Consider the following 17339-nt stretch of genomic DNA (forward strand, 5'->3'; position numbering starts at 1 on the left):
GGAAAGATAAGTGCAAAGGCTTGAAGCAGAAGTCTGCCAGCAAAAGAGTGTCTAGCCGAGAGCGGGCCAGGAAGCGATGGTATTTGACATGGAGAGCAGTGGTATGGGAGATTCGGAGAGTCTTGCCAGCCAGTGGAAGCACTTCAGCATTTGGCTGGATTATGATCGTGAACAATTGTTGTTTTTTTTTAATTATGTATATGGAGCCAGATGTAGTACCCCACACAACTTTAATAGCAGGTCTCTGTGAGTTCAAGGCCAGACAAAGCTACACAGTGAGACCCTGTCATCCCCCCTTCCCCAAAAAGCAAGTGTGTGGGTATGTGCACATGAATACAGGTGCACACAGAGGCCGAATGTATTAGATCCTTCTGGAGCTAGTTACAGGCATTGGTGAACCACCTGGGTGGGTACTGGAACCTGAACTCTGTCGCTCTTCAAGAGCAATATGTGCCTTTAACCACTAAGCCATGTCTCTAGCTTCCTGCTCCCCCAGGACCAGGCTGACCTCTAGCAGAAGCCCACCTGCCTCTGCCACTGAGAGTAAAGGCAGGAGTCACGACCCCCAGCCCAGTTGGTGTGAGTTGTAACAGGACCACTCTAGGTGCTATCTTGGATTAGGGTGTAACAGTGGAAGTGAGACATCACCTGCCGCCGCCTTAGACCTTGCTTGTAGCTATGAAGGCAGAAGGCAGGCTCTGGAGATAGATGTATACATACATTTGTTAAAGGAATTATTTTTAAGTGTATGTCTGTCTGTATTATGTATATGTACACGTGGGAGCCCACAGAAGCCAGAAGAGGGCATTGGATCCCCTGGAACTGGAGTTACAGGCAGTTCTGAGTCTCCCGATGTGAGTCTTGGGAATTAAACTTGGTTCCTTTGCAAGAGAAGCAAGTGCCCTTAGCCACTAAGCCATCTCTTCAACCCAAGATTTTGGATATATTTTGAAGGTAATTCAGAGGAGGATTTGTTGTGGATTGAGACAGAGATGCTTGAGGATAATTTCCAAGGTTTGGTACAGCTGCAGGAGTTAGGATGTGGGAAGAAGAAAATTGGGAGTATTTTAAGGAGTTTTATTCCTGATCAGGTTAATATTTCATTCTAATTCTGGGCAACTGTCAGAATGGTAATTGGGTGTATTGTATACAGCCCGTCTCCTCTTCTACCCATGGGTGATGCTTTCCAAGACAAAACAGATAGATACATTGAACCTGAATACATTGTGATTTTTCCTCTGCATGCATCCATATAGAACATTTAACTTACAAGTTAACAGTAGGAGGTTAATAATAAATGTAACACGGTAGAACAATTTAAAAATGCATTCTAATGGAATTTCTGGAGTTATTACTCTTAAACTTCAGGCTCATTGAGTAAAATAGTTCTTTGAACACAAGCACTGGGACAGTTGATCTTAGGCCTGTCAGTCTCGAACAGGTGGGGTAGCCTATATAGTGTGATGACTATATAAAGAGATGACTCACTTCCTGGACAGGCTAGTGGGACTGAAATGTTCATCAAGATACCATGCTACTTAGAAATGCAATTTAGCTAGGTAGTGGTGGTGCATACCTTTGATCCCAGTCCCAGCATTTGGCAGAGGCAGGCAGATCTCTGTGAGTTCAAGGCCAGCCTGGTCCACAGAGCGAGTTCCAGGACAGCCATGCCTGTGGCCACACAGAGAAATTCTGTTTCTAGAGGAAAGGAAAAAAAAAAAAAAGAGGAAAGAAATGAAGTTTAACTTATATGAATTATGTATTTCTAGAATTTTCTATTAAATATTTTAGAATTGAGGTTGACCATGGCTCACTGAAACTGCAGAAAGAAAGGACTACTGTACATGTCTGGTGGTTATTGAAGAGGTTCAGAATGCAAGTCTTTAGAAAAGATGTGCATGTGTATATTGGTGCAAATACACCAAGGTGAGCATTTGAAGGTCAGAAGACAACTCACCGACGTCAGTTCTCTCTCTGCCATGTGGATTCTAGGGATCAAAAGTGGGTGGTAAACTTGGCCAGTAAGCTCCTTTACTTACTGACCCATCTTGCCAGCCCTTTAATGGAAATCTTTAATGTGGGAGTTTTAACATTTAAAAACACAAAGGGGGCTAGAGAGATGGCTCAGAGGTTAAGAGCACTGCCTGCTCTTCCAGAGGTCCAGAGTTCAATTCCCAGCAACCACATGGTGGCTCACAGCCATCTGTAATGATATCTGGTGTCCTCTCTGGCCTGTAGGCATACATGTAGGCAGAACACTGTATACATAATAAATAAATAAATCTTAAAAAAACACACACACAAGCAAGAACACCAAAGAAGTGAAATTAGATGAAAAAGATAAGGAGTCCTGTGGCTCAATAACAATTGATTAGAGGAGAAACAAGTCAGGCTTTGATTCTTTAAAAAACAAATGAAGGTACATCTTGTTTTTGTTTTTACTTCTTCATTACACATATGTGTATGTGCCCTCACGCACATGCGCACACGTATGCACTTACACTTGCAGCAGTGAGCATATGGAAATGACAATATAATTCGTCAGAGTCCATTCCTTTCTACCATGTAAGTCTTGGGGGATTAGATTCAGACTTTCGGGCCTTAACCTGCTGAGCCATCTTACCAGCCTGAGAACACATTTTAAAACGGAGAAATCAACTTGGTCAAGTACCGCTTATAAATAAAATGAAGACAGAGTTGGACACGACACACCTTATAGCAGGCATGGTGACTTTAATAAACAATTTTGATGAAGGCTGATGTTGCTGAGGCAAAAATTATAGAAGCTACCCTTGAGACCTCTTTTCCCATCACAGAAAATCCTACAGTGTTTGCCTGCAAACATATCCAGATTTGATCATTTGTCACTGTCTCCACGGTGGAATTTCTAAAACTGTAGTAGGTTTAAAGAGAATCATTCTAGACATTAACTGATGATTGCTGACACCACAGGAATTCTCAGACACGTTTCTTCCCAGTGAAGAAGCATGACGGTCTCTGCAATGAACTTGCTAACAAGAGAGAAAACATCAAAATCTTGACTGTCAAAACTTTTAGATTCAAAAACTAATTCAAAGGATCGTGTATGTTAAAATATACCAAGAGAATGAAGTGAGCAGCCAGTTTTACAAATTACGGGACTTTTGATAGGTCAGATGGACAGATTTGCACCAAAAACTTGCAGTGGGTTAAAATAGAGATGAGGCTGTCACTGTCAGCTGAATACTAGGTTAAATGTGTGTTCTCCATATGATGAATATAATTTAGCAATAAAGAGCCATGCCATATTGATTCTTTGTCTCCTGTTCATTCTTGGAGCCTCTGTTGGAATAGCCGATTGCTTTTATGTTTTTCCCCTGCACTGAGAGAATTGAACCCAGACCATAGGCATGCCAGGTGAGCTCTCTACCTCTGGGTCACATCCCCAGCAGCTAACTGCTTTTCTGCTTTTTAAGACAAGCCAATTGAGAACTTTCCATGGATAGAGCTTGTCAACCTGTGAGTGTCAGTGTGTTATGATCAGTTAGTTAGCTCCTGACAGATGTGCCTAAACCTGTGTGCTAATTCTGGAGTAGAGGTGAGACCAGTAGGGTGAGAAACAATACAGTGAGTGATTTATTGTAACAGTGGATACTGACAGTGAATGCTACAGTGTTGTGAAGAAAGTGTGGGAAGGATTCTGTTAAAAGAAAAATGCAGCATAGTCTTTGAGGTAGCCTATAATCCCCCAGCTTCTCAGGACTTGAGGCAGATCATTATTTTGAAGCCATATTGGGCAACAAAAGGAAGCCCCAATTAAAAAAAATGATGAGAACTTTTTTTAATGCCTGCATGTATGTCCATGTACCTTGTGCATGCCTGGTACCTGCAGAAGAGGGCATTGGCTCCCCTGGGACTCGAGTTAGAGAATGTTGTGAGCTGCCATGTGAATGCTGGGAAACCATCCTGGGTCCTCTGGAGTAATAGCCAGTGCTTTTAACTGCTGAGCCCTTTTGATGTGGCCCTTTTAACTTGAATAAAAGCACAAATAGTGGTGCACAGCCCCAGTGAGCATTTACATAGGTGACAGAAGAGAAATGAGAGCCTGGGGCTGGAGAGGTGGCTCAGAGGTTAAGAGCACTGACTGTTCTTCCAGGGGTCCTGAGTTCAACTCCCAGCAACCACATGGTGGCTCACAACCATCTACAATTCAATCTGGTGCCCTCTTTTGACAGAACAGTGTATATGTAATAAATAAATAAATCTTTAAAAAAAAAAAAAGAAATGAGAGCTTGAGGTCCCCTTGGCTTTAGTGTTAATGATGAGTAGAAGATTCAAGACGGCTACAACAGACAAAATACCATTTTAGGAAAACCCAGCCTGGTGGTGGTGGCACGCGACTTTAATCCTAGGACTTGGGAGGCAGAGGCAGAAGGATCTCTGTGAGTTCCAGCACAGCCAGAGCTACACAGAACTCTGCCTCAAAAAAACAAAAAAAGAAAAGAGAATCAAGCAGTAAAGTGATACACATTGGTTTTAAGTAAACTTTGTAATTTTTTCTTTTCAGTACAAATACAGAGATTTAACTGTCCGTCAGACTGTCAATGTCATCGCTATGTACAAAGATCTCAAACCTGTATTGGATTCGTATGGTAAGTTTTGTGCATCAAGAATATCCATCACTGTGATTGAGTTTGTTCCTGGTATTTATAGCTACAATTTTCTGGTTTCCCTTTCAGTTTGTTTATTTCCACTTGAATGATTGAACTTACTTCTAACTAAAGTGTCAGGAAACAGGAGAGTATAAGTCTGAAAAAGGGATCTGTTGACTGCTTCAAAGTCTGAGAAAGCACTGCCTTAACACAGTAACACACAAGTTTAGGCTTGGGGGATCAAGCCCAGAGTTTCCTGGGAGCATGCATACCTCCAGCCCATAGGAGGGAATTTTAAAGATAATTTAGTTTATCATTTTCCAAATTTTTTTTCTTTTCCAAAATATTGAGAGTGGTGTGTGTGTGTGGGTAGGTGTGTGTGTGTGTGTGTGTGTGTGTGTGTGTGTGTGCGCTGCAGCATGCATATGTAGGTCAGAAGACAACCTGTAGGAGTCTGTTCTCTCATCATGTCAGTTTATGGGGTTGTACATAGGTCATCAGGCTCTGCAATAGGTGCCCACCTTGCTCCATGGAGCCATCCTACCAGGCCATTACCAAAGTTGTGAAGATGGTTACTAAGAGTAGCTGAGGGGATAGGTTAAAGGTAAAATTCTGTGGTTAAGTTTTAACAGTTACAGATTAAACAAAATTAAATGCGTGTCCTGGAAGCATGACCATGCGATCTCAGCCACTCAAGAAGCTAGAATACAGCCGGGCGGTGGTGGTGCACACCTTCAATCCCAGCACTTGGGAGGCAGAGGCAGGCGGTTCTCTGTGAGTTTGAGGCCAGCCTGGTCTACAAGAGCTAGTTCTAGGACAGCCTCCAAAGCTACAGAGAATCCCTGTCTCGAAAAAACAAAAAACAAAAAACAGAAGCTGGAATACAAGGACTACTTGAGCATAGGAATCTAGGCCAGCCTGGGCAGTAAATGCAGTTATTCAGTCAGTCTGCCTGTCTCTGTCTCTGTCTGTCTCCCCTCCCCATCATGTCTATTAAGACAGATTTTTTAAACTAAGTTTCATTGCAACAAGATTTCTTAGGACTGTCAGCGTGCTAACTCACAGCCTCAGTGAAGCTGAGAGGTGGTGTGTCACGTAGGTATGCCAAGGACCTTAGCTGCTGATACTTGTCCCCTTGTTCCCTGTCCCCCACCCCCCCTCCATCACCTGATGATCTCCTAAGGAGCACATCACCAGACTATTTGACTAGCTGCCCCTTATAGTTTATAAATCTGCAAAGTATTTTTTTATCTATATAATGGTCTTAAGGTGCCAATTTGTCTTTATACTGAGACAAAATAAATTTGTTACTTAAGGAACATCTGGAAATGTAGTTTTTACTGCATGCTAAAACTTATTGTTAATCAAAACTGATAGATTCTAGCATCATCACCCAGACTTTGTATGGCTATGGCTGAACCCAATCTAAACTATTATCAAAATGCCTTTAGAGTGGACAACACCTTAAGTTTAATTGTAATCTTTCAACGAATGAATATTTTTGTTCTGTTTGATTTTTAAGATAAGGTCTAACTCTAGCCTAAGCTGTTCTGGAACTTACTACATGGCTCAGGCTGTCATTGAACTCATGGTGATCCTCCTGCCTTAGTGTCCCAAGTGTTGGGATTATAGGCATGAGTCACTCTGCCCAAGAACATATTCTAACTTTATTATTCTTTTAAAGATTTACTTATTATATATACAGTGTTCTGCCTGCATGCATGCTTGCAGGCCAGAAGAAGGCACCGGATCTCATTATAGATGGCTGTGAGCCACCATGTGGTAGCTGGGATTTGAACTCAGGTCCTCTGGAAAAGCAGCCAGAGCTCTTCACCACTGAGGCATGTCTCCAGCCCCCATACTCTAATTTTAAAATGCACAAGCTTAGACGGTTGTCAGCAGGAGAGCTGGCGTTGCCAGTGTAGCTTGTGTGCTTGTCTTGTTTGTTACGGCATGTGTCAGCCAATTTAAAAAGACGAAAGAGAGGCTGTGGCTTGGTCTCAGAGTTTAGTCAGTGATCTCTGATCTCTTGACTCCATGTCTGTGGGACCAACTCGTGGCAGAAGAATATGGTGGAGGAAGGCTGCTCACTTCATAAAGCAAGGGAGCAAAGGAAGAGAGCGAGGCCTGGGATGCGAGATACTCCGTCTTGGTCCACCACTTTCTCGTAATGCCGTCACTGTGAACACTTGGTAAATTGATCCACTGCTGAGGCTGTGGTTTCCATGTTCCAGTCACCTCTCCAGAGCCCATCAGTAGGCAACCATTCAATACAAGATCCTTTGAAAAGTGTCTCATAATAAATCCTTGTGGGGGTCCCTACAAGCGTCATGGCCGGCATCAAAAGGGTCTGTGGAGAGGCAAAAATGAAATTTGGTTCACCACAACTTAGCCAGGCTAGTTCAAACTTCTGGAGTCTGATGATGGCAAGCGTTTTAATTTTTACATATTTAAATACAGTAAAGCTTTCTTCATGACAGTTGCCACAACAAAGCTTAAGGCATGACTGCAGACTGCATCTAAACTCCCTTGTTGACTAAAACAACGCTGAGGACAAGGGCCTAGGGAGGAAGGGTTTGTAAGAAACATAATAGCAAACTCTTTTGTAAAGTACATGGGACCTTTTTCCTGAGGTTGGGTTCCAGTGACTGAGAAACAATGCTTGATTGAGAACTGGCTCCAGAGACTAACAAAAGATCCCCAGGTTATCAAACAGCATCTACTCCGACCTTGCGTGTAAACAAGTGCCACTTCCTGCCGTTAAAGAAAAGACCCTGTATGTTTAACAAGGACCTTGTGTCCTACAGATCTACAGCACAGCCTTTGCCCTGTGTGATAGTGTTCCTTCCAGACAATCATTAAAATTAAAGCTGTCCCTGTAACACAAATTATGCAAAAGATAGAAAAGCCATCAGGTTCATTTCAGTTCCCAGCACCCAAAAGGCAGCTTACAATTGTCTGACTCTAGTTCCAAGGCATCTGCTATTCTTTTCTGGTCTTTGTGGTCTCCAAGCATGCACATAGTACGGAGATACATGCTCATACACATAAAGTAATTTTTTTAAGAAGAAAAAAAAAAGAGCTGAACAGTGGTGGCATACACCTTCAATCCCAGCACTAGAGAGGCAGGTGGATCTCTGAATTTGACGCCAGCCTAGGCTACAGAGTGAGTTCCAGGTCAGCCAAGACCACATGGAAAAAAAAAAAGGAAATACATGGTACATGGTTTGGAGAGATGGCTCAGCAGTTAGGAGCACGTACTGCTCTTCCAGAGGACTCAGGTCTAATTCTCAGCACTTGCATGGCAGTTCCCAACGGCCTGTAACTCCAGTTCCAGGGCATCTGATGTCCTTTTCTCTCTTCAGTGAATGCGTGCATATATGGCCCGCTTAAGTGTAAGCAAAACACACACAAAATAAAAATCAATATGTGTTGGAAGAGGGTGTCTGTATTTAACTGTGCAGACACCTATTTTCAGTACTGTAGTTTAATTCCACCTTGAGACTGAGAGTGACAGGATTTTTGTGTAAATGAGGATGGTCTTGAACTTCTGATTCTCCTGTCTTCACCAAGCACTAGAATTAGAGGCATGCGGTACCGTGCCCGGTTTATGCAGTGCTGGTGATGGAACCCAAGACTTCAAGTGTCTAGGCAAGCACTTCATCAACTTGGCCACATCCCAGGCCTCTGTGAGTGAGGTTTCTAAAACAAAATGGGAGGTTAGCTTTTAGTATGGCATCATGTGGCAGTGACCTCTTCCTCGTTTTTTAGTGGCACTAGGCATCAAGCCCAGGCTCTTGATTCTAGATAAGTGCTCCATGAACTATATTCAGCCTTGATGGTGATTTTTATTATTTACTGGTATATACTTGAAATTGTTAAAAACAACTTTATTGAGAACATAATTTTTCAAGATAGGGTTTCTCTGAACAGCCCTGGCTGTCCTGGAACTAGCTCCGTAGAACAGGCTGGACTCAACCACCAGCCTCTGCCTCCTAAGTGCTGAGATTAAAAGGTGTGTGCCACCACCGCCCGGCCTAGAGGGATTCTTAAATGAGCTTAGAATCGTGTTAGTTGGAGACCAAAAGCTCATATTTGGAAATGTAGCACTCAGATGCATTTTTACAAGTAACCCAAAGCTTTTTAAACTACATGAGTCAATGAAGGAGTCTTATTACTGAACACTGACTAGTTAATGCCATTCTATAGTTAACTGGTGTTTCTGAAAGAGTAACTTGCACAATGATCTCTACAAAAATGCTCATGATTAACTTTTGCTTTTTCCTTTCAGTTTTTAATGATGGCAGTTCCAGGGAGCTGGTGAACCTCACTGGAACAATCCCTGTGCGTTACAGAGGTGAATAACACATTTATGTTCTCATGGTGATGAGTCTGCTGACAAGAACATGCTGCCAAGGAGTTAAATGTACTTTCTAACGGTCTTCTTGACAAGGCAGGGGTTTTTAACTTCAGTTCTCATTCAACTTTATTTGGCACTGCTACCTCTCAGTGGTGCCAAGATGCAGCGACAGACAAGTGCCTCACAGTACAGATGGAATTTGATGGGTCATGGACTCATAGCACTGTGGAGGGATCTTAGGTGTCTGTTAGTCCAGCCCCCTCACCATACACTCCTTTCTGACCGTGGGAAGCTGTACTGTGTAGCGGTGAGGTGGTACTTCAAAGTCGGGACAGAAGTAGGTTTGACCTCCTGCTGTGCAGTCTGGATTTTGTGACCATAGGTGTCCATGGCATATGGGGAATAGTAGCTAGCTCAGGTCCTGACAGTTCATGGAATTGATACATGTAAGGCTTGGTACATAGTCTGGTATGTCCTAAGCAAACAGTAAAAGGCACCTGTCATTTACGGTTATTCTATTGGTAATGATGGGTTTGGAGGACAAGTGTCTGTTAACCAGTCAACTCACTGCTGAGTACTAAGTGATGAGTGAGCATTCAGTTTCTTAAGAGCCTATTCTGCTTTGGGATAGTCCTGTTTGTCCTAGGACATATATGTCCCCAGAGAGGGGGACTGGGGCCAGGGACCAGTACAACCTTCAAAGGCCCTCCCCTAGTGACCTACCTCTGTAGCCGAGGCCCCAGAATGTTGCCATCATCTGAGAAACAAGAGTCTAGAGCGTGAGCTTGTGGGGACATTACACAGCAGTTCTGTGACTGCTGTGCTGTGAGATTGAAGCGGAGAAGAAGGGCACATGGGAAGGTCACAGAGACAGTGACACTTGCCAGTTGTTTGTGGCTGACATAGTCCTAAGGGAGAAAGAGTTACCCGAGAGCATCTGTGAGTAAGTCTGCTCTTTTCCCTCAACTGTTGTTCATGAGTCATAGCATGCAGGGCCAAGTTACTGTAGGGATTCTTGTTTTAATCAAAAAGCAGGGAATCCTGGATGTTGGTGGTAAACCTAAGGCTTTATGTATTAGAGTCACACATTGTAGATGTGTTTGGGGGCTGAGGAAAAAATTGAAGCTCCACTAGTATCTGATTACTTTCAGTGAAACGTGCTTACATATTTCTGTGTGCTGAACTTTGTAAAGATGAAGCACGTGTGTTACTCCAGTGTCGAAATGGTTGCTTAGAACATTGGGCTTTGAGAGCACTAGAGACTGGTTTATATTTAAGGTGGTGATTATTGCATCTTTTGAAATCCTTCCCTTTGACTACAAGTAGTCAAATTTCTCAACAGAGATTCTCCTTCATGAACAAGAAGAGAGGGTAGCAAAACTGATTCTGAGTAATCACCACTGAAACTGCCATAAACATAGGCTGGTAGAAGACACAACACAGTAACTGTTGACTGTTGGACAGTAGACATTGGCTTTCGGAAGGGAATGGGAGCATCACTTTCCTTCTCCTTTCTCAGCAAACATTAGATTGAATCAAAAGAACATGGTCCGGCAGTAAGTAGTCAGCACTTTTACCTTTCAGTTGTGGCTTACAAACCAAAGCTGCAAGAAGAGATAGATAGATAGATAGATAGATAGATAGATAGATAGATAGATAGATAGATAGATAGATAGATAGATGATAGATAGATGATAGATAGATGATAGATAAATGATAGATAGATGATAGATAAATGATAGATGATAGATAGATAGATGATAGATAGATAGACAGATAGATGATAGATGATAGATAGATAGATAGATAGATAGATAGATAGATGATAGATAGATGATAGATAAATGATAGATAGATGATAGATAAATGATAGATGATAGATAGATATATGATAGATAGATAGACAGATAGATGATAGATGATAGATAGATGGATGGATGGATGGATGGATGGATGGATGGATGATAGATAGCACTGCTGGTGCTAGTAGTAGTGGCTGTTTGTTGCTCTCAACTTCATATATAATACTCCTGGAAAATAGTAAAAGTAAAGTAATTAAGGTTTTTTCTTCTTGCTCAGGTAATACATACAATATTCCAATATGCCTGTGGCTGCTGGACACATACCCATATAACCCCCCTATCTGTTTTGTGAAACCTACTAGTTCAATGACGATTAAAACAGGAAAGCATGTGGATGCAAATGGGAAAATCTACCTACCTTATCTACATGACTGGAAACATGTAAGTATTATGTGCTTCTTTGAAGTGATTACATATATGTTCTGCTCACTAGCATCTGTCTTCAGTTAACACTCAAGGAAGATGCCAAGGATAGTAGTTCAGGCAGTGGACTAGTCACTGAACTGAGACAGTTAGAAAAATGTAGTCCTTTGTTTTCTCTTGGTGTTGGGTTTTTGTTTTGGTTGTGGTTGTTGTTTTGTTTTGGTAGACTGACCTCAAACTTGTATCAATCCATTCTGTCTCAGTTTCCTAAGTACTAAGATGACAGATAGGAGCTGAAAAGGTTCTGTAACGATTTATAATGCTTATTCACCATTCTATTTATTTGAATTAAACTTTGAAAAACAGACAAGGTTCAGAGGTAGAACATTATTTTTAAAAATCGGTACACTGGTGGGTTATGTTTATGGAACTCAAATCTTAGTCTTCAAAGCATTGCTGTCAAGGATAAGAGCTGGGAACTTGTGATTCTTCTACTGGTAGAGTAACTGGCAGAGCAGCGTTTGTGTCACAGATAACCTAGAAGCCTACATGGTGTTGGTTTTCTCTAGAGGAACAGAACCAATACAATTAATTTGTTACAAAGGAAGTTGTGTTTTGTTCTTTAAGATTTATTTATTTTTATTGGTGTCTAAATGTTTTGCCTGGATGTATGTATGCACCGCGCGCGCGCGTGCGCACGTGTTCCTGGTCCCTGTGGAAACTAGAAGATGGCATGAGGTCCTCTGGAACTTGTGTTGCAGGCAGTTGTGAGCCACCATGTCGGTGCTGGGAACTGAACCTGGGTTCTCTGCAAGAGGAGCCAGTACTCTTAACTGCTGAGCCACCCCAAAGGAGACTTATGAAATTGGTTTGTGTGATGGTGTTGGGTAAACCAACAGTGGCGGTCTGCACACTAGAGAGACTGAGAGCCCAGTTGCTCCTCAGTCTCTGAGGATGGATACCTCAGCAGTCCCAGTCTGTGCTGAAGGCCTGGAGGATACTGGAGATCAAGCAGTTGTCAGCCTGCGTTAGGAAGACAGCGACACTGAGGTCCCATGTCAGAGGCGATAGCAGCAGAGGTGGTGGCAGTGGGACAGATACGTAGATGTACTCACGACCTTTTTGTGTCTGGGCTGATATGGGAAGGCTCTGCCTACTCCAAGGAGGGTTTTCCCGCTTAATTGACACCAGATCAGTCAAGTTAACAACCAAAAGTAACCATCACATTTATCCTGGGAGGGAGAACTCAGAAAAATGAGCTTGTAAGAGCCTGGCCTGGAGCTGGCCCCATCTGTTTTATTGATCCTCACTACTTGCTGTTTCTGGAAGGCTTATGCCTGCTCTATACTTTTTTATTTTTATTTTATGTGCATTGATGTTTTGCCTGCATGCATGTCTGTTTGACGGTGTCAAAGATCTTGGAGTCACAGACAGTTGTTAGCTGCCATGCGGGTGCTGGGAATTGAACTCGGGCCCTATGAAGAGCAGTCAGTGGCTCTTAACCACTGAGCCATCTCTCCAGTCTCCTGTTGTATACTTTTTCACAAATGATCACTACACCAAAAAAGAGCTGTGTGTAAAGAAGATACAGGCAGGTTTCTGTGCTCTCATGTAACCCATTGTCTGATTTGAACATTGGTGAGTTCAGGAAAATGGCTGGGGCCAGCCACGTGACTTTGTGATAAGAGCACAGACCTGTTGATGTGAGTTTGATCCCTAAACTCAAGTGAAGATGGAAGCAAAGAATTGGCTGCAGAGTTATCTTCTGACCTCTGCCAAGAGATAGCCAATACATAACCAAGAGAGTGAAGATTGTCCGACTGAGTTAAAACTAACAACAGGGAAAATGCTAAACTCTCTTATTTTGCTGAGAAATAATTATAGCTGACATGATTTCTTGGGTTTTTAGCCACGGTCAGAGTTGCTGGAGCTCATTCAGATCATGATTGTGGTATTTGGAGAGGAGCCTCCAGTATTCTCCCGTCCCACTATCTCTGCATCCTACCCACCATACACAGCAACAGGGCCACCAAATAGTAAGTACAGTTAAGATCTGCTTTTGAAATTTATAGGAACAAACAAGAAAGCCTTGTAAAACTCTTAAAATAATCTTACTTTGCTTTTTAGCTTGTCATGTTAGTGGAGCTTTTGGAAATATCCTGAGACCCCATGTCTGCATATACAGGTTCCTACCAAAGACTGGCATTTGGGCTTCCATCTGTGGGTAGAAATCAAAGTGTGGATGTTCTGGATCCCAGAGTGGAAGAGAAGATGCCAAATAGAGCTAGAAGTTTTAAATTATGCATGCCATGGAAAAGCCGTTTTTAACCACCTGGAAAGCAGGTGTAATTTGAAAGATAACCCAAGGTCTCTCTGTGACTCCAGGACCAGTGTTGTAGAGAATAATTGCAGTCAACCAGCTCATTCCCTTGAGCTATTCTGGGTATACACAATTGGACATCTAGCTCTGGGGTGCTTCTCTATGGTACAGCCAATTTGTGACTACCTTGTCGGAAGGGGAAGGGTGGGGACATGGGGACAGTACTGGTTCACCCCTGGGACAGCTCTATCCCTGTGTTCTGTTACTTCAGAATCATCCTGGGTAATTGGGAGTTGGTTGTACTTACTTGTTTTGATGTTTTTGTTTTGTGCTGATTTTACGTGTTTTAAGTTGTGACTCTGACAAACTTCTCTTTGAAGACTATTTATGTGAGCTTGCTTTCTTTCTACCACCTAAAGTCATTCTCTTGTTTTGAATCCATTTTTCCTGAAGGGTATCTTGATCCATGGGTTGAATGGGAATGTAAAAAAAGTGACTACTCTCCTCTTCCTTCCCTTCCTCCCTCCTCTTCCTCCCTCCTCTCCCTCCCCTCCCTCCCCTCCTTCCTCTCCCTCCCTCCCTCCCTCCCTCCCTCCCTCCCTCCCTCCCTCCCTCCCTCCCTCCCTCCCTCCCTCCCTCCCTCCCTCCCTCCCAGAGTAAGCTTGACTTTGGGACTAGTGCTTCCTGTATTAGGGATGTTTTGTTTTAGTAAGTCCTGTTGACTGAGTGTTTTTGCTTTGAAGTACCAAATGTTTCCTAGTTGGTTCCCCTCATTTTTTGCACAGATAACTTAGTTACCACTTACGACAGAGGGGACATTTCTGCATGTCTTTCAATTTCACACTGGCTTTGGAAGTACAGTATTCTAGAAAGAACCTACACTAGTCAGTGTTGCAATCCAGTTTTGCACTCACTATTTCATGAAGCACTGAAGAAGTAGTTTAAGTAAATCATTAAGAGACCACTGTGCTGTCCACATATTCCAATTTTAATGATTTAGACATTCAGGTAATGTCATCATTGTTGTCAGGTATGACTATGAACAATGATCTGTATTGCTCCCATGCACACACTAAGTAATAGCCAAGAGGCTTTGATACATATTTGAATAAATATTTAACAGTTAAGAAATCATTGCTCAGAACATTTTTTTTATCTCTTTTTCAGGGTAATTTTTGAATGATGTTACAAGGCATTGTTCACAACAGGTACAATAGTGTGTGCCTGTAGTTCCAAAGACTTTGGAGGTTTAACTAAGAGAATTGTGAGCCTAGGAGTTCAAGGTCTATCTGGGAAGCATAGTGAGACTTTAAAAAGTCAGCATTATGGGTCTAGAGAGACATCCCAGCAGTTAGGAACACCTGTTGCTCTTACAGCCATCTATAATTCCACTTCTGGGACATGCAGTGTCCTCCTCTGACCCCGCAGGCACCAGGCATGCTTATGGAGCACATAAATAATTGCAGGCAAGACACTCGGACACATAAAATTAAAGCCAGCATTATATCCAAACCTCATTAAAAAAAAAGATTCAATTCTGTGTGAGTGTGTCTGTGTGAATATGTGCACATGGGTGTGGGTGCCTAAAAAGCCAGAGGCATCAGATCCCCTGGAACTGGAGATGCAATCACTTGTAAGCTGTCCAGTGTGCGTGCTAAGAATACAGCTCAGGTCCTCTGCAAGATTGGTATTTGCTTTTAATTACTAAGCCATTTCTCTAGCCCCTCAAGCTCTCTCTCTGTGAGTGTGTGTATGTTTTGCCTCTTGACCATGGAGCCATCTCTTCAGGCCCTGAAATAACCAGTTTTTAAGAAAAGGAATATTGCTTTAATTATGAAGAAATTACTACTCTGAGATACTCGTTTGTACATTGGAGAAACTAGCATGGAAGTGAGTAATATTGATCGTGTGTATTGCCAGTACTTAACAGTGGACTCGCCTTTTCTAAGAGATACTCATAAATGCCAACTGTGCTTCCTGCTTGGAAAGTGTCTATGTATGAAATGGAATTGTGGCATTCGGGAGCTTTTTTGTTTTTTAATGGTATACTGAATTTCATCCTTCATTATTGGGGAAAGTAGCAGCATCTGCTGATACATCCTAACAAGGCTATCACTCTGATATTTTGGGCTGGTAAAGGCTTGCAAGCCTGTTGTTGATAGCTGCCCAGCGTACTTCTCGAACTTGCTTATATTCTATCCTCTAGGTCATTCTTTGAAAGCTCTCTGTCTTTTTCTTCAAGCTTCCATCTGTCAACCCTCTACTAGATCACTTTTGCTCACTTGACCTCTTAGATTAGCTCCTTTCCTGGATGATCCCTTAGGTAGTAGCACTGCGCTTTCCTGTCAGCACTAAGAACAGAACGTAGCCACTTGTGACTCTTAATCACTCCAACCAGATTCTAAGCAACATGTGGCCAAATATTCCTTCTTGTCTTGTGCCGACCCTTCTTATCATCCTCGTCTTTCTTTTCCCCTTTCTCCATCTCTCCATCAAATTCCTGGTTCCTGTCACATAGAAGGCAATAGACATTTGCTTATTGATTTAGGTGCTGATTCATCGTTGTATCTAATTAGGAAAATTTGAGTAAAAATGACTCTGAAGGCAAATCTTTTTCCATCGAGGCCAAAATTAGTCTTTGGCACCACTGACCTTATGTGGTTCCATAAATAAATGAAGCATTCTTGAAGACTAATGGCTTTTAACTTTTTTCCCCTAGTACTTCCAAGCTTTTTTTAGCTGGTCTAGATGAGTGTGATGTAACTTTTTTATAGGATTTCTTACAATGATTTGGAGTCTTAAGTTCTCAACAAGCCAACAAACCCAGCTGTGCAAATCAGTCAACATGGTCTTCAGTGTCCCAAGATTTCTTAGATGCAGAGGCAAGGTTACTTCCTAAGAAGCAGGCCTTAGAGCAAATGGAGCCAGCATTACCTTCTAAAACAGATGAACATGAGGCTATAGAGCTGACCAGATTGACCTGTCTGCCAGTCATTTCTTGTTGGGATTTGATGAGTGTTATCACTTATGTTTTACGATTTGGGAATTAAGTGACTTCAAAATATTTATTCTTTAAAGAACTGTTAGTTCCTTAAAGAAATACAGATGTTGGTTTTGTTTTGAACCTGAGATTGGATTCTTAGTATGGAATTTTGCTGTGGTTTGACAGTGATGCATGTTACTCTACAACCTTTGTATTCAGGACTGTACATATGACTTTAAAATGTTAAAAATTATTTTTAGCCTCCTACATGCCAGGCATGCCGAGTGGAATCTCCGCATATCCATCTGGATACCCTCCCAATCCCAGGTAATGAAAATTCTGTTATATTTGGAATCAAAATAATGCTAACTGGGGGATTAAATAAGGTTAGTTGAAATTCGGTGAGAGGTTGTTTACTGGTGTTTATTTTTTGAGATAGGTCTGCTCTGTAGATTCATAATCCTTGTTCAGCCTTGGAATTATTGGCCTGGTCTGCTATTCGTGACTTATTGGTGGCATTTTGTGGAAGATGTTATGCACATAATTCCAAAAGAGCTCTAGGTTGTTTAGAGAAATGCAGATTTGTTTTATTTACCCCCCCCAAAAAAGAGAGGGGGACAGAAGGAGGGTTGGTAATGGCAGTGATCTTGACTGGTTTAGGGCCTTGAAGTGCTTGTTTTTTTCCTTGTTGAGAAGTTTGTAGGCTTGTGTATGAGCATGTTCTGATTTTCCAGAGGGACCCGAGTCTGGTTCTCCCAGCACCTAGCCTGGGATCCAGCATTCCCTAACCCTCCACCAGCACCCACACATGTGCACACAT

At 42.3% G+C, this 17339-nt stretch overlaps 1 protein-coding gene across 3 annotated transcripts in view; it reads left to right on the top strand.

Moving 5' to 3' along the window:
* Tsg101 (tumor susceptibility 101) overlaps positions 1-17339 on the top strand; it is a 33138-nt gene that overhangs the window by 2166 nt on the left and 13633 nt on the right. Inside the window, exons 1-6 of one of the 3 annotated variants that reach the window (XM_013126455.3) lie at positions 813-954; positions 4547-4631; positions 8923-8988; positions 11071-11234; positions 13126-13252; positions 16780-16846. In XM_013126455.3, coding sequence (XP_012981909.1) covers positions 4595-4631; positions 8923-8988; positions 11071-11234; positions 13126-13252; positions 16780-16846 — 461 coding nt within the window. In that variant the 5' untranslated portion in view covers positions 813-954; positions 4547-4594. Of the gene's footprint in view, positions 1-812; positions 955-4546; positions 4632-8922; positions 8989-11070; positions 11235-13125; positions 13253-16779; positions 16847-17339 lie in introns of those variants that run through there. The other 2 variants (XM_005087718.4, XM_040733296.1) reach the window with 2 other exon arrangements.

This window comes from Mesocricetus auratus, unplaced genomic scaffold, assembly GCF_017639785.1.
Source record: "Mesocricetus auratus isolate SY011 unplaced genomic scaffold, BCM_Maur_2.0 Super-Scaffold_100030, whole genome shotgun sequence".
NCBI lineage: Eukaryota > Metazoa > Chordata > Mammalia > Rodentia > Cricetidae > Mesocricetus > Mesocricetus auratus.